Source organism: Mus caroli, unplaced genomic scaffold (genome assembly GCF_978045245.1).
Source record: "Mus caroli unplaced genomic scaffold, Mus_caroli_1 scaffold_10, whole genome shotgun sequence".
In the NCBI taxonomy this organism is placed as follows: Eukaryota; Metazoa; Chordata; class Mammalia; order Rodentia; family Muridae; genus Mus; species Mus caroli.
The window spans coordinates 44,320,958-44,337,665 of record NW_028227265.1 but is presented as its reverse complement, the minus strand read 5'-3'; the positions used below and the strand labels follow the sequence as shown (position 1 = coordinate 44,337,665).

Genomic DNA, 16,708 nt, shown 5'->3' with positions numbered 1-16,708 from the left:
GTTAAATATATTATACATACATAATATATTAATATAATATGTAAATGTGTAAAATATAAAAATATATTACAATAATTTTTATGTATTCATGTGTGTATATAAATATATACTTATACATACACACACAAACACCAAAAAGTTTTGCTTTTAAATCTTGGATTTTGTGTGTGTATAAATGCAAGTGTCTATGGAATCCAGAAGGAATGTCAGGTGCCCTAGAAGTGGAGCCTCAGGCAATTGTGAGCAATCAGGGTGGGTGCTGGGAACTGAACCCAGGTCATCTTCAAGAGTAGTATGTGCTCTTAACTGTTGAGCTAATCCCAACTTTTATGTTTTATCAATTAAAACCAATGGCTAAAAAAGTATACTTAGGGGGCTGGAGAGATGGCTCAGCCGTTAAAAACACTGATTGTTCTTCCAGAGGTCCTGAATTCAATTCCCAGCAACCACATGGTGTCTCACAACAATCTAGAATGAGATCTGGTGCCCTCTTCTGGTGTTTCTGAAGACAGCTACTCATATAAATAAAATAAATAAATAAACACTATACTTAAAGGGGATCCACAAAAAACGTGATTCTTAAAAATTCTTTATGAAAATGTGACAGCAGAATGATTACTTAAGCATTCTTAATCCTGCTTATGTTGTTGCTAGTTTAAAAACTAAATCAAGTAAGTTGAAAGATACTGAAAGATAATTTACATAATTGTGAAAAATTCTGTTCCTCCGTAAGTTCTGGACAAGGAAAGGTCTGCACAATAATATCTACACACATCAGTTAAACAGATTAAAGAACTCACTGTAAACTAGGTATGGTGACTCATGTCTATGCCAGCACTTGAACTAAGTCAAGAGAATCAGAAATTCAAGGTCATTCTCATGTACTGGACTACATACAAAAAACAAACTTAAAAAGCAAACAAACAAACCATATCCACATGCCTTCAAATGAAAAGGCAAACAAACCTTCACGCTTAAGTCAGGCAATCACTAACTAGATATTGAACGCTAAATTAGCTACAGCAAAACTAGGTTAAAATCGGTACTTAAAGGAATCACAGAAACAAATGATTTGTGAAAATGTTCTAAGTTTCTCATTTCCGTTTCAGAGCATTTACCTTCCAGTCCTGAGCAGCCTTACCTGTCAATTAAAGCAATGATGATGTTTTTCACATTTACATTTTGGTGTAATTCAGCACAAGCTCTAAGAAAAGGATTCAAAGTCTGAAGATGAAACTCATCAGGAAAAACCTAAAAGTCAGATATGATTAATGAATACAAGGAAAAAAACTTCACAAAAAATTCTGATCTTATGAATGGTATATAAAATCATTACTTATAGAAAAAAAACCCTTAATCTTAGATAATTAAAATCAAAACCAGAAATATCCCATTTCCAGCATATAAGTCTAATAAAACATAGAAAACTCAAGTTTATTTTCCTACATTTTTGAAAACAAAACAGATTATTAGTACAAAGACCAAGTTTGAAAATGGAAGTTTTCTATTTAAGAAAAACTTTTTTTCCTAAGATTTTTTGTTTTTCTTTTTCTGAGACAGAGTTTAGGCACGCTGGCCAGGTTAGCCTTAAATTCAGGGCTTCATGCTCACAAGTAGCTGGCACTACAGGCCATGCACCTCCACAGTGGGCTTAGAATTTCTTTTTCCCCAAACAAAAATGAAAATGAAAATGAGAATCCTTTCAGGAATCCCTGCTCTCTCTCGTCTCTCTCTCACCTGAATGATGCACTCCATGAGGTACTCCTGAGCCAGCGCATCCCTGCAGTTCACAACCTGCTCCAGAATGCCTGCTAGAACAATCTGAAGACAGCAGAGAAAAAAAGGTCAGCTAAAAAGTATTTTGAAAAGTCCAAAGTACTCCTCTAGCAATACACTGAACATGAGAATCATTTTATATTGCTTTCATCCATACTTCAATGCTCAACTTTTAAAAATAGCTTATTATTAAATATAAAAACTTTGTTTCATAAAAAGGGTTATTTTTTTTTTTAAAAACAGTTTGTGCTTTTTTGTCTGTCCTAACAAGATCATGAAGATTTCCCTTGTGTTTTCTTCTAGAACTTTTTGATTATACGTAAGTCTCTGATCTGCTTTTCTAGAGCTTCTACACTGTGGGAGTAATGGTCAAGACATAAAAGTTTCTTTGTTTACACATACTAAGTAGATATTCAACTGTTCCAAAGTAATAAATTAAGAAGGCTACCCTGGGCAGGCACAGTAATTCCAGCACTCACAAGCAGATCTCTGCGAGTTCAAGGCCATCCTTATCTACAGAGGACAACCTAATTTCCAGGACAGCCGGGACTAAAAAGACTGACCCTGCCTCAAAAGACAAACAGTAAGTTTGCCTTTGCACCTTCATAAAAATCAACGGCAGGGCTAACGATGTAGCTTAGTTGGCAGAGTTAATCTCTAGGACTCACTTAGGAGGATCAAAAGTTGAAGGCCATCCTTGACAACAAAGTGAGTTGGGGGCCAGTCTGAACTACCTCAGATGATCAGGGGAGAGGGAGAAAGAAGAGGTCAATATGCAATAATTGGCAACTGGCAACGAATTCCAGGACTGACAAATCTAATTCACTCCTGAAATTTGGGGGTTTTGTTTCATGTTTTTGGTGCTATGGATCCAAATCCAGAACCTGAAACATGTTAAATAAGAGCCAAACTGAGCTATACTTTAAAATGTGAGTGGGACCAAGCCCTGCCCTGCCCTTTTCTTAATGTTTTTCCTGCTTTTACCCTATATCCATCTAGTTTACTACTTATAACTAATAACTTACAAAATTAAAAAATACCATCTAGACTTTTACAGAAAAATTTTGTTGGGAGCTGGCTAAAACCACGGGCTGCCCTTCTAGAGAACCTGGGTTTGGTTCCCAGCACCCACATGGTGCTCACAATCATCTGTAACTCCAATTCCAGAGCATTTGACACCCTCTTTTGGCCTCTGGGCACAGATACACATGTGGTACATAAACACACATGCTGGTAAAAAAAAACCTCGCACATTTTTTTAAGTCTTTAGAAAAGTGTGCTGATCCCTACTTTATTTCCTTTCACTGACTTATGTGTCTGTTCCTTTCATCACTCACTCTTCATGCTTCTCTCCACTGGGGTCTTAGTCAGGGTTTCTATTGCTATGATGAAACACCATGACCAATAAGCAAGCTGGAGAGGAAGGGGTTTATTTGGCTTACACTTCCAGATCATAGTTTATTACTGGAGGAAGTCAGAATAAGAAATCAAACAGGGCAGGAACCTGGAGGCAGAAGCTGATACAAAGGCCATGGAGGGATGTGCTTACTGACGCACGGCCCCTGGCTTGCTCAGGCTGTACCACCCACAATGGGCTGCACCCTCAAACCCCCACTGAGCACTAATTGAGAAAATGCCATAATGCTGGATCTCATGGAGGCACTTCCTCAACTGAGGCTCCTTTCTCTGTGATGACTCCAGCTTGTGTTAAGTTGACATGCAAAAAAATACAGCCAGCACAACGGGCATATGTCAATACCACAAATCTACCTTCACTTCAGTGAGAGTGCATTTAGGTCCTTTTGTCCTAGTCTTTCAAAACTGCTGTGGGTATTACAGGTTCTCTTCTCTTTCTCACATATTTTAGAATCAGTTTATTGACTTTATAAAACAGTCAGACAGGTAGATATGACGGAGACTGCATGAATCTATAGTTATATTTAAGTAAAACTGTTACCTCGACAATACTGAATCTCTAACCCGTAAACATGGTAGTACTTTTATCTAGATCTTTTTTAGTAAAAAAACCAGAAATATATATATATATATATTTTTTTTTTGGTTTTTCGAGACAGGGTTTCTCTGTATAGCCCTGGCTGTCCTGGAACTAACTTTGTAGACCAGGCTGGCCTCGAACTCAGAAATCCGCCTGCCTCTGCCTCCCAAGTGCTGGAATTAAAGGTGTGCGCCACCACCGCCCGGCCAGAAATATTTTTCAATTTAACAAAAATACATTTAAAATAAGATTTTCAGTTTATATCTCACAATGTAAGAAAAAAATGACAACAAAAAGATTAAGAACCTGTTTGTAGCGTTCCACATTTACACCTTCCAACTGACTAAGGCGCACCAAATTTGTTCCCACTAAAATTCTCAGTTCTTGTCTCTCTCGTTCTCTTTTTTCTCTATCTCGACTATGTCCTTGATGCTGCATCCGCACCCAGAGCTTATTCATTTCTGCAAAGTTGAGTAGTACAAAATCCATGGAATCACTGATATCACCAGTTGTTTCTTCACTGCCAAGAAAAAGTTAGAAAAATCTTAGTACACATGACAGGATCAATTTACTCCTCCTCCATTCGTTTCCTTCTTACTCTACAACCACTCACGCTTCAAAAAGCACTTTCAGCTTCATTTCATTTGGCTTATTGTTAAATTTCAAGAATAGACTCTAGCATAAAAAATAAATGCTAGGGGGAGAATACAATACATTTAAGGGGCAAATCACTTTCCATGACTCCCTGTGCTGAGCTCACTGGACTTTGCCCTCACGGCAACTCACTAGAATATAACAAGATGTGCTCTGTTTGGTAGCACACACTGAAATGGAAACAGTACAGGGACTAGCATGGCCCCTTCAGTGACAGCATCTGTAAAGCACCCATATTGTAAAGGAGCGTCACAGGGCTTCACACGGTGCTGGGAGCTTCTGTTACTCTTCAGCTACCACACTTCTTACAAGAACTCAAGCATGCATGATGACCCAGCACCACTGAAGAGGGGTCAGTATGGAGGGCACTGCATCCATACTGCAGTATGGATGGCTTCCCAGCTCCTACCATAAAGAGTTCAACTACAGCTGAATCATTCCATATCCTGACAAAACTAATGTCCAACAAAAGGTAATTGATTAAAAAACAAAAATGAAAAAATCTTTAAAAGACCCCAAAACTTGACATTTAGGGTAGACTGATAACTGCCACTTTATTGTTAAGATATTTTGGCTTCAAATGAAATATTAGCTTTATGAATAAAGACCTTATTTTTCTACATCTTCTAAGACAGGAACTTAGTTTTTCAAATACTTTACTGATTGCCTAATATTTAAAATTCACAGTCAAATTATAATAATAACATCATCTTCTTTGTACACTACTCCATCTTTTATGTATAGTTTAGTTTAATATGTAGTTAATAGTAGTAGTAGTAGTAACTGATTCCTGACATAGTGGCACATGCCTGTAATGTGGACATTTGGGAGGCAGGAGGGGGAGGAGGATTACATGCTCAAGGCAAGCACAAGTTATACAGTGAGAATCTTTTTCAAAATGAAAAGGAATGGAGGGCTAGTGAGATGGTTCAGAGGGCAGAGGCACTTGTCATGTAAGCCTGGTGGTATGATTTTGGTCCCAGAACCCATGTAGTTAGAAGAAAAGAATCAACTGCACAGTTGTCCTCTGACCATCACACACACACACACACACACACCATGGCACAAATTCACACATGCAAACACATACACATCATCACACACACACACACACATACATAATAATGTATTTACAAAGGGACTGATGCAGACAAAAAAAAACCCTACTATTAGTCTTAGAAATTTTAAAAAACAGATAAACTTTAAATAAGAGGAAATTATTAGTTCTCCAATCTGGGATCCATCACATAAAAAGTTTACCACACCTAGCAGCAATCTGCCATTGCTGGGAGAAAAAGGTGTCATGGATTTTAATGCTAGAATGGAGGCCACAAAAGAAACAGAGGTCTCTACAAACTATTTTTAGTTTTTTCCCCACTAGTTAACACCTTTAAAAGGCACACTTACAAAGATTGTCTAATGTAATGGGAAAATGTTCTAGACTATATTAGATGCCTGAAATTCCATCATCTGAGAGTCTGCATGCAGGAGAGCTACTGAAAATTCAAGGCCAGCCTAGGTTACAGTGAGTACCAGCCACTCAAAGCCACATAGCAAAATCCTGCCTTAAAACAACAACAAAAAATTAAAATTTAAAAGGCAGATTTTCCAGAGCCGGGCAGTGGTAGCACATGCCTTTAATCCCAGCACTTGGGAGGCAGAGGCAGGCAGATTTCTGAGTTTGAGGCCAGCCTGGTCTACAGAGTGAGTTTCAGGACAGCCAGGGCTACACAGAGAAACCCTGTCTTGAATAACCAAAAAAAAAAAAGGCATATTTTGCAAATATTTTTTCTAAATATATAATTGAATGTGAGTACATTTTATGTCATACCACACACACTGAATTATATATCTCAATGAAAGTCTAGACACAAATTACTGACACCCATGGTCATATTTCTGTATACTTTTCTACAATTTTAAGACATTTTACTACGGGGTTGGTGGGAACACTACAACTAAACCAAGATTACTTACTCTGTTGGCTCTCCTTCATCAGGTAAAATGTTCCTAGTACACTGAAGAAGGTAATTTCGAAGAAACAAACCCCTTAGCGGATGCTGCACACCACGGCACATTTCTACCAAATCTTTCAAAATATCTTTCCTGGATTGAGGAAATGACTTGACATATACAACTCCAACTGTGATCAAGAGATAACTAAGAGAAGTAAAAAATTCATTTGATTAGAGACAGAATATGTGAAAATTTGACTGTATTCAAACACACTACAAACATTAAATAAACAAGACAGAAACTATATTGTTTTAAGCAGTATTCTTTATGGGGAGAAAAATCACCTACCTTTAAATATAACTACAAAAACTATTTGAAAAAAAAAATCACTGACTGATTCCTGTGGTCAGTCCCCTCTTAACTCATGAAGAATATGACCCAAGATACTGATCTGCTAACTGAAACTGCAGCTAGTATGTACCATTACTTTCCCTTATACATCTACATTTATAAGTGTATTAATTAGCCAAGGTGATTAACCACAGTAACTAACACAACAGCTGTAACTGTATGTTGTAATAAAAGATAACATAAGTGAATGACGTCTCTCCTCTATCTTACTATGCTGTATTCACCATTCTTGCAAAGATGTGAGATGAAATAATGATTATGCTGAGAATAACATAGTAGGTGAGTGAATATGGGGTAGCATTAGGCTATCTCAGCAGCACAGCTTTTCCAACAACAAGATGGTTACTAAGTGACTGAAGGGTAGATAACATATACAGTATGCTCAACAAATGGATGATCCACACCCCCAGTGGAACCATAAAAAGTTTTATCAGGCTACTTCATATAGTGTAGAAATTGAAACTTAATTGCTTCTAGCACTGTCCTTCTAATATTCTAGACTATGATGACCATGGTTGCTTGTGGAAATTGCTACTCACTTCTTTCTCTTTGATTTTCTCATTCACACACCTGCTCTTTCTTACTATGGCAGGCCCAGCTAACTTAGATACTTGCTATGTAAACCAGGCTACTCTTAAACTTGCAGCAATGTCTCTGCAGCTAAGAGCTGGGATTACAGTATATGTCACATGTCTGCCTCTTAAATAAAACCAATGTTAGCTAGTCATGGTGCTTCATGCCTGTATTCTCAGCATTTGGGAGACTGAGCCAGAAGATCATGAATTCAAAGCAATGAGATGCTGTCAACAAAAAAAGAGAGGGATGATTTCTAAGAAAAAATATATTATTATAAGGCAAGAAATGCAAGTATGAGTTTTAAACTAGCATTAACTTTTGTTGGATGAGACTTGACCACAACACAAAGCCTAGAAAGTGTGGCTATAAAATATGTTAATTACTTACAGTCTTGGAATAATGTTTCCAGCATACTGTACAAGTTCATAGAGATCTGCCACCTTTCTTCCTTTAGCAAATTCATCAGTCAGGTAGACCTCCAAGTAGTGCAGTTCATCAGAAATAGCCATATCTTTTAATTATGATTAAGGATTAAGAATAAAGGTAAATTAATAAAAAAACAATAAAACAAACAAAAATAAAAAAAGTTTGCTGCAACTACTGTTGGAATAGTTCAAACTTTTAGTCAGGGCTAGTGATCTAAGCTCAGTAGTGGAAGCATTTACCTCTTACAAGAAAAGCTTTCTATTTTGATTTCCACCACTGACAAAATAAAACAAAACCGCACACTTGGAATGCCTGGCACAGCGGTCCATGGCTACAACACCAGCTACTCATGAGGATGCAGCTGGAGGACCATGAGCTCAAAAAAAAAAAAAAAAAAAAAAAAAAACCCACTTATAAGGTACTTTACATTTAGATGGATGTTAGAAGGGAAGAGAGAATTTCAGTTGGCTTTTATTACTTTGAAATAAAGATTCATTGGACTGTAGAGATGGTTCAGCAGTGAAAAACACCCACTGCTCTTATAGAGGATTTGGGTTCAGTTCCCAATACCCACATGATATGATAGTTCAGAACCATCCCAGTTGCAGGAGATCTGATACTCTCTTTCGACTACCCTGGGCACCAGCTACATGCATACATGCAATGCTAACAGCCATACACATAAAAGTAAATTAGATAATTTTTTTCAAGCTGGCACATGTCTGAAACCAGCACTCAGGCAGAAGAATAGCAAGTTCTTCTACACCTGAGCTATACCATAACACACTGTTTCAAAAACAAACAAACAACCTCCAAGCTACTTGGGAGGCTGAAGGTGAGGATCAGCTAAACACAAAAGTGCAAGAGCGACCTCATTATCTTAAAAGGGGAATTGAGGGGGAATGCCAGGCATGATGGCATGCACCTGCTATCCCAGCACACAAGAGGCAGACACAAGAGGATCACTGTGAGGCCAGGGAAGGCTACACAACAAGATCTTACCTCAAAAACAACAAAAAAACAGATAACAAATGCCACTTAATGGCTTCAATTTTTTTCAAAAATTAAGAGCAATCTATTTTGTGAAACTTAAAAATATGGGTATGGATTTAGTTCAATTGGCAAATTGCCTGTCTAAAATTAAGGTCAACAGCCAACACTGAAAAAAAAAGGGGGGGGGGTGGTGGTGAAGGAAGGATTATTCTTAGAAAAAAAGGGGCACTTTTCTCATTTAACATATCTATCTGCCTGGAGGAGAACTATTTTGTCTAAAAAAATAGAACTGACCCCACACATTTTTAATAAGAAACGAAAAGCCAGGCATGATGGTTCATCCCTATAACCCTAGCATTCAGGAGGCTGAGGCAGGAGGACTGCTGTAAGTTTGAGGTTACCCTGGGCTAAGAAATAAGCATCCATTTCAGAGGAGGCAGGGTGGGAGGGGAGCACTAGTTGCTTTTCCAAAGGACCCGGGTTCAAGTACCAGCACGGTGGTTTGCAACCATCTCTGACTACAGTTCCGGGGAATCCAATGCCTTCTTTTGGCCTCTGCAGGCACAAGTTATGAGTGTGGTCCAGATATATACACACATGCAGATAAGACACATATAAAGTAAAATAAATAAATAAGTAAAAAATAAATAAAAATAAAACAATATAGTATAAACAAAGGCCTTAAAGGCCCTCCCACTCTCAAGTTCTTTTCTCACTTTTTTCTTAATAAATCTGTATAGGTTCTGCTTTAAATACAAATCCAGTAACAACAACAAAATTGGCCTTATCAAGAAATAAATATAAACCAGGTATCGTGGCACACGCCTTTGCTCCTAGCACTCAGGAGGCAGAGGCAGGTGGATCTACGTGTGTTCCAGGACAGCCAGGCTACATAGAGGAAACAAAAACAAAACAAAAAATAAACCAAACAATAAATAAATATGGTCCAAGTGTTTATCCGTCAACAGTCAAAGGATACAAAGTTCATAGTAACTCTTTGGTGACAACATAGAAGTCCGGAGTTCTCCAAGCATATTAGAGGCATGCTTCAGAGCATCCATCAGCTTGTTTTTGTCCTACAGAAATTCCAACGGAAGAAAAAAATAAAAAGACGAGAATGCTTAATTTACCTAAACATTTATCTTGGTTCTATTTAACCAAACACCTGTTACACAGTTTTAAGAATCTACAACACTTATTTTAATCACATAAAAATTAACTTCACAAGTCTCTCTTTATTGAAAATTTAAATTAAAAATACAAGAAAAAAAAAAGCCTAAGTCCTCACCAGGGCTATAAAGCTTGCAAGGCTTACATAACTAAGACAGTATGTTTCATAGAGTAACTTCAAACTTTTCAACCTCTACAAACTAGGAAACTAGTTCTAAAAGTCCACATTTGACCTGTAGTCAAGAAAGTAGGCATGCAGCCGGATGTGGTAGCACACACCTTTAATCCCTGCAGAGGCAGGCGGATCTCTGGGTTCAAGGCCAACCTGGTCTACAAAGTGAGCTCCAGGTCAACCAGGGCTATACAGAGAAACCCTGTCTCGGAAAAACAAACAAACAAAAAAGAAAGAAAAAGAAAGTAGGCATGCTAAAGCAAGATAACTATCCTAACAATGGCTTTGTCCCAGAACTTCAGGCTCTTTGTAGCGTGTGCAATGATTAGTCATGTAAGTCTTTCCTTGTGTTCTTCAAAGCTTCATAACCACCATATGCCCCACTTCACTCATAGATATAGACAATTTTTGAAACACAGTAAGAAACATTCTACATTCTTAGAAAAAGAAAAAAAAAAAACAAGAGAAAACTCATTTTCTAAAACATTTAATTTTCTTTCCAATTTTATTGATAAGAAAATCAAAACAATAAGGCATAAGAGAATATTAAGATTTAGAAAATGTAAGACAATGGGGCTAAGGAGATAGCTCACGAGTAAAGTGCTTCCTATGCAAGGGTCTGAATTTGAATCCCCACCACTCAGGTAAAAAACTGGGGTTTGGCAGCACACATCTGTCATCCAAACTCTAAAGAGGACAACAGCAGATCCCTGGGGCTCACAGGGAGTCTAGCCTATTCAGTGGACTCCAGATGAGAGAGAGAGGCCATCTCAAAAAATAGATGGAAAGAGAGGTGAGGAAGGGCCACTGGTACTTAGGACCCTGCTGTTGTCACTCTCCAAGATCAGGGAGGAAAATCAGAACTTAGAGCCCCCGCAGCAGTGACAACCTGAAGCCAGGTAGTGGGTGAAGACTTAGTAACTCACTGCCAGTCATTATCTAAGGTCACAGAAGTTACCAAAACATCGTTTCCCATTACTGGTTGCATTCGGAGATGAGAAAATATAGAGAGGCTTGGGACCCACTGCCAGTGGCACCCTGAGGTCAAAAAGGGAACAAAGGGCTAGAGAGATGGCTCAGAAGTAAAGAGTACTTGCTGCTCTTCCAGGGGACCCAGGTTCAATTCCCAATACCCACATGGCAGTTCAAAGATGTCTGTAACTCCAGTCCTAGGTTATCAGACCTGACAACCTCTTCTAGCCTCTGAGGGCTCCAGGTACACATGTGGCTCAAAGATACACATGCAAGAAAAATACACACAATATAATAAGACATAGATAGGCCCTAGAACTTTAGCCCCACACCAGTCCACCCTGTAAGGTCAAGGTGCCTGCTGAGATTCTTGCCAAAGCTGGTCTCTACTTAGTTCTATATAGATGATCTTCACCCTTGCTGTTTTCAGAGGAGCTTGGTTTCCTAGAGCAGACTGTTAACTTTGAGAATTCCTTTTTCTTGCTGAAGTAGAGCCCTGGTTTTCCTTGTGAATGATTATTCATATTGTAAGTTCTGGGTTTATAATTCAGGTTGGAGCAAGGTGTGAATAACTAAAGAAAATAACTTGCTAGCAATATAGGAAATGCCATGGAAATGAACTGTGCATATACTTCTGAGAAGAACAAAATTAATCTTTTTTTTTTCTTTTCTGTTAAGCACTAGTCACTATAGTGCATCTCCTGGTTTGGTACTGTATTTTATATGCAATGTACATGCTTTAATATTTTAATGTTTGTACATTAATATTTTCAGTTTGTTTAACCACTTTGCTGCTAAGATTTTGCCATCCCGTTCCCATTTTTTCCTTTACAATTTTAATCATTTCTCTTCATTAAAAACAATGATAATGAAAAAAAAAAAAAGATGAGGTTTACAGGTAAATAGATGGGACTGGAAAAAAGTGCATCATGCTGAGTAAGGTAACAAACATCCAGAAAGACAAAAACACTGCACGCTCCTTCTTAAATGTGGTTCTTTGCCTTCAATCTTTAGATGCATTAAACTAGGAATGCCTGTAGATACTAAGAAACTAGAAAGCGGCTTTAGGGTAGTAGTGGGGGTGATGAGGAGGTGGAAGGCAGAAAGGCCTTGAGGAAAGGGTGCAGCAGAACACAGTGGTACGGAGGAAAGATTTATATAAGGCAAGGGATGGGACAGGAGGGAAGGGTAAAGGAGGAAGCTGCAGAAGGATAGCTAACACTGAGGATGTATGAAGACACTATATGGCAACTCATTATTTATACGTTTATTTAAGAATATGTAAGTCAGGCTGGAGAGATAGCTTAGTGTTTAAGAGCACTGACTGCTTTTCCAGAGGTCCTGAGTTCAATTCCCAGCCACCACACGGTGGCTCTCAACCATCTGAAATACCCTCCTCTGGCCTCTGAAGAGAGTGACAGTGTACTTACTTACATTAAATAAACAAATAAATCTTTAAAAAAAAAAAAGAATATGTAAGTCTTATAAGGAGTTTAACTGGGGTACCCTACACAGGGAAATAACTGTCCTTTCGAAGCCATAGGTTACTTAACAAAAAGTTCTAAGCCAGGTATAGGCTATCCCCCTATGAGTGTTGGTCAGCAAAGTCCCAGAAGCCCCCAAACAATACATATATGCTATTGCTACTGTTCATGCTTTTCCCACCAGAACTTAGTGATAAGATCCTACTGCTGAAAAGAGCACATATTCCAGTTGCAGTAAATGGGAAACTTGGGAAAATCAAACTATTAACTGATCAGAAAGCTTCTTCTCAACTGGCTACTTTTCATAATACCAGAAGATGTGATACTAGGGGAAGAAAGTCACCAACAGTCTTATCCAGATGAGAATCACTGACATGGCAAGATGTGCCCATGGGTGCAATAGTAGTCATGAATGTTATAGAAGTAACCAACCACTTCTTAATTGGCTTTAAGGCCCTCATCACAGTACTATAAACCTCAACAACTCATGACTGGAACTGTTAAGAGCACTTGTACAGGCCCTGGGTTCAATTCCCAGCACCTACATGGTAGCTCACAATCATCCATTAACTCTAATTCCAGGGCATCATCTCCACCAGCACCAGGTATACACAGGTACATATACAGACAGGCAGTTAACACTCGTACACATAAAAGAGTCTAAAGAATAAATAATCTAATGAAAGGGCAAAGGTTCTTGGAGAAAAACCTACTACTACTGTTTTGCTAAACAGTAACAAACTGCCTTCTACGTGCTTATAATTACAATTGCAATTAGTACAGTTCTCTACCTTCATCAGTGACACTTCTTTTAAAGGTGGAGGGAAACGAATACAGAGACTCCCAACAGGCCAAAGTGACTGCAGAGTTCTCCACCCTGTCCCCAAGGCTCACAAACCGTCTCAGAAGAGGGTGAAGAGAATCTAGGAGCCATAAGTTGGGGAGGAGTGCAGTGAGACAGTCTTCTGACCTGATATGGCCACTGCACTCACTGCAGCTATGGACAGCTATACAATGTCGGATCTGTCACTGTTTCACCCTGTGTGCAGGAAGAGCTAAGGTTCCACTGCTCACTGAGTGACTAGAGGCTTTTAATGGGTCCTGGGACAGAGTATGTCATAAGTTGCTCATGTTCTGGGATCTAACCCCTCACTCATACTCATGCAACCCTACATAATTAACATAAAAGATGTAACCTAACAGGGAAAGAAGGGTTTTAGCAGGAAAGAAGGTAATAGAGCACAAAAATAACCAAAGTTAAGTTCTGTGTGTGTGTGTGTGTGTGTGTGTGTGTGTGTGAGAGAGAGAGAGAGAGAGAGAGAGAGTGGGAGGGAGGAGAGGAGAGAGAGATTGAAATTGTTAATAAGATCAAGAGCAACTGAAAGAAAACATCTGACATCAATCAACCTCTGGACTCCATACACATGCACAAATACATACATATACTACATGAAAATGTAAGACACTTTACAAAGTATCGTCATTATTCCAGCAACTTTTAGCTTAAAGTATCTGCCTATGTGGTTCAATTCTTTAAACTTTAACACACAGAATATAAAGTACTTACGCAGATTATTCCTATCTTTAGATAATAAAAACATATAAACAAGTATATATGTAATTTAAGTTTTTGTGCTTTAAGGGTCTCACCACATAAACCAGAACTGGCTTCAAGTTCATGGTCTTCTTTTGTCTCCAGAGGTATTGACCACATGTATGTATCTTTAAGTATAGTTTTTAAGCTAGTTCCCACAATAAAAGTACATATTCACAAGTTCTCAGGATACTCAGGTGAAATAAACTTAGCTGAATAATTCAAATTGAGGCATTCAAATCTTTCATTCATTAAGTATTCACTGAACACCCGTTCTATATTAAATTCTCCTCAGGTCTAAGGTTTAAACGAAACAGGCTCAGATACTTAAATTAGATGTTAATATGCCAATGTATAACTGAATTTTGTATCACTGCACACAAAATTAAGAGGAAGCAGGGCTCTTTGTTCATAAGTATCTACAGTGCTAAACACAGATGAAGATGAGACAGCTGCTGGCGGTGACAAGACTGTCTGAAAGCAGAGATGATATAATCTTACAACCGGTGGTGCTTGCTTAGGAATTTACAGCATACAACTGTATCTTTCACATTTTCATACTTACCAGGCATCTTTTCATCTGGAATGACTGAACCTTCACAGCCTGGATGGCTTCATCCAAAAGTTTTTCCTGCTCATCCTGGGGTGACTGCTGTGTTGTAGGCTAAAATGAAGATTTTAAAAATACTTTCATTAGTGGCTCATAAGCACTTTCTCCTGTCAAAAAGGATTTTTAATTTCCATAGTTTTAGTCATAATCCTTTTCCAAAACTTTCACCAAAGGCCCTTTCTAGCTTCATATCTCAAACAAATTTGTCTATTCTGGCTTCAGCCCAGCATGGTGATGTATGCCTTTAATCCCAGCACTTGGGAGATGGAAGCAGGCACATCTCTTTGAGTTCAAGGCCAGCCTGGTCTACATAATGAGTACCAGAACAGCAAGAACTTCCTAGTGAGACCCTGTCTAAAAATGACCAAAAAATATCTGGCATCAAAGAAACCTGTGGTAGGAGTTTATAGTTATGTTCTGCTAATATGCTGTACATCCACTTGGAACATAGCTGTAAAGCCAAACTTATGATAATTCTAGTATAAATTTAAATTTTTAATAACTTCTCTCTCCCTCTCAACTACATTCACCTACATTTTAGTCTACTTTACACCAAAAAATGAGTTTATAAAAACACAGCCCCCAGCCGGGCGTGGTGGTGCACACCTTTAATCCCAGCACTCAGGAGGCAGAGGCAGGCGGATTTCTGAGTTCGAGGCCAGCCTGGTCTACAAAGTGAGTTCCAGGAGAGCCGGGGCTATACAGAGAAACCCTGTCTCGAAAAACCAAAAAAAAAAAAAAAAAAACCCAAAAAACAAAAACACAAACCCAAAAACCCACAGCCCCCTCCATCATAACAAAAACTAAACAACTTGGAAATAAAATAGCTAGAATTATTAATGACTTAGAAAAAGGTAAAGATAGTTTCCTCAAATACCTACTATTCAAATATACAGATAAGCAGCTAAAAACAAAGTAAATCTATTCTTCCATGTCATCAGCAAAACTCTGCTTATAAATGAACTCATTCTCCTTGTTAAGTAGAATTAACCCATATTTCATGTTAAATATCACCATGTTAACATTACTTCCACAGCATGCCTAACAATGTAATTATAAACACATGTTTGAGATCCAGCATATACAATGTGTGCTACATAAACATTCACTTCACAGACAGGCTGATTCTAGACCTTTCTGATCATATATTTGATTAAAAAAACTAACCAGCAAATTAATGGATAATCAGTATACACACAACAGACTATTGCTACGCCATAAAAAGGTCTCTAGTATTGAAACACACATATTATAGAAATAAGCCTAGAAAACACTACACCAAATGAAAGAAGTCTGACACAATGCATGCTGGAATACTCCACTTATATGAAATATCTTAAACAGATAAATCATCTACAGATTTACTAATTTAGAAGAGGAATGGTGGGTGAACCACTGATTAATGAATACAAAATTTTCTTTTGAGGTAATGAAAATATTTTAGAACAAAGGTAATGTATTAAAACCCATTTACCTGTTCATTTTACATAAATTCATTAAAAAATTTTAAGACTAATTAGAGGAAAAGTACCTCTCTGCATAATGATAGAAAAAGTAGAAGGATTTTCACATAAAAATGAAAAAAGGCCATGTTTCATATCTAAGATAAGTATAAGATTAAATAACAACAACAACAAAAATCCACTTCTGAAATACAATGGTACATAAAAATTAAAAGCTTTGTCTTGGCTTCACTTCAGATAAAGAGAAAAACTGAGTAACGAGCAATGCCCTGTGCTGTTTTGCATAAACTAGTAAGATGAGTTTCCTACAACTATTTCTTTTCAAAAATCATAAAGGACTGAAGGGATAACCTGAGCTCAATTCTTACTATCCACACACTGGGTGGCTGGAAACCAACATAACTTCAGCTCCAGGGAATCCAACACCATTGGCCTCTACAAGTACCTGCAGTCAC

General features: G+C 38.0%; 1 protein-coding gene across 1 annotated transcript in view; it reads right to left on the bottom strand.

Annotated features, from left to right (window-relative positions):
* Nucleotides 1-16,708, bottom strand: part of Vps35 (VPS35 retromer complex component) — a 39,198-nt gene that overhangs the window by 19,785 nt on the left and 2,705 nt on the right. The window contains exons 2-8 of the mRNA XM_021169341.3: nucleotides 14,746-14,844; nucleotides 9,768-9,864; nucleotides 7,757-7,880; nucleotides 6,404-6,586; nucleotides 4,079-4,292; nucleotides 1,738-1,821; nucleotides 1,142-1,251 (exon numbers count right to left, since the gene is read on the bottom strand). Coding sequence (XP_021025000.1) covers nucleotides 1,142-1,251; nucleotides 1,738-1,821; nucleotides 4,079-4,292; nucleotides 6,404-6,586; nucleotides 7,757-7,880; nucleotides 9,768-9,864; nucleotides 14,746-14,844 — 911 coding nt within the window. The remainder of the gene's footprint in view (nucleotides 1-1,141; nucleotides 1,252-1,737; nucleotides 1,822-4,078; nucleotides 4,293-6,403; nucleotides 6,587-7,756; nucleotides 7,881-9,767; nucleotides 9,865-14,745; nucleotides 14,845-16,708) is intronic.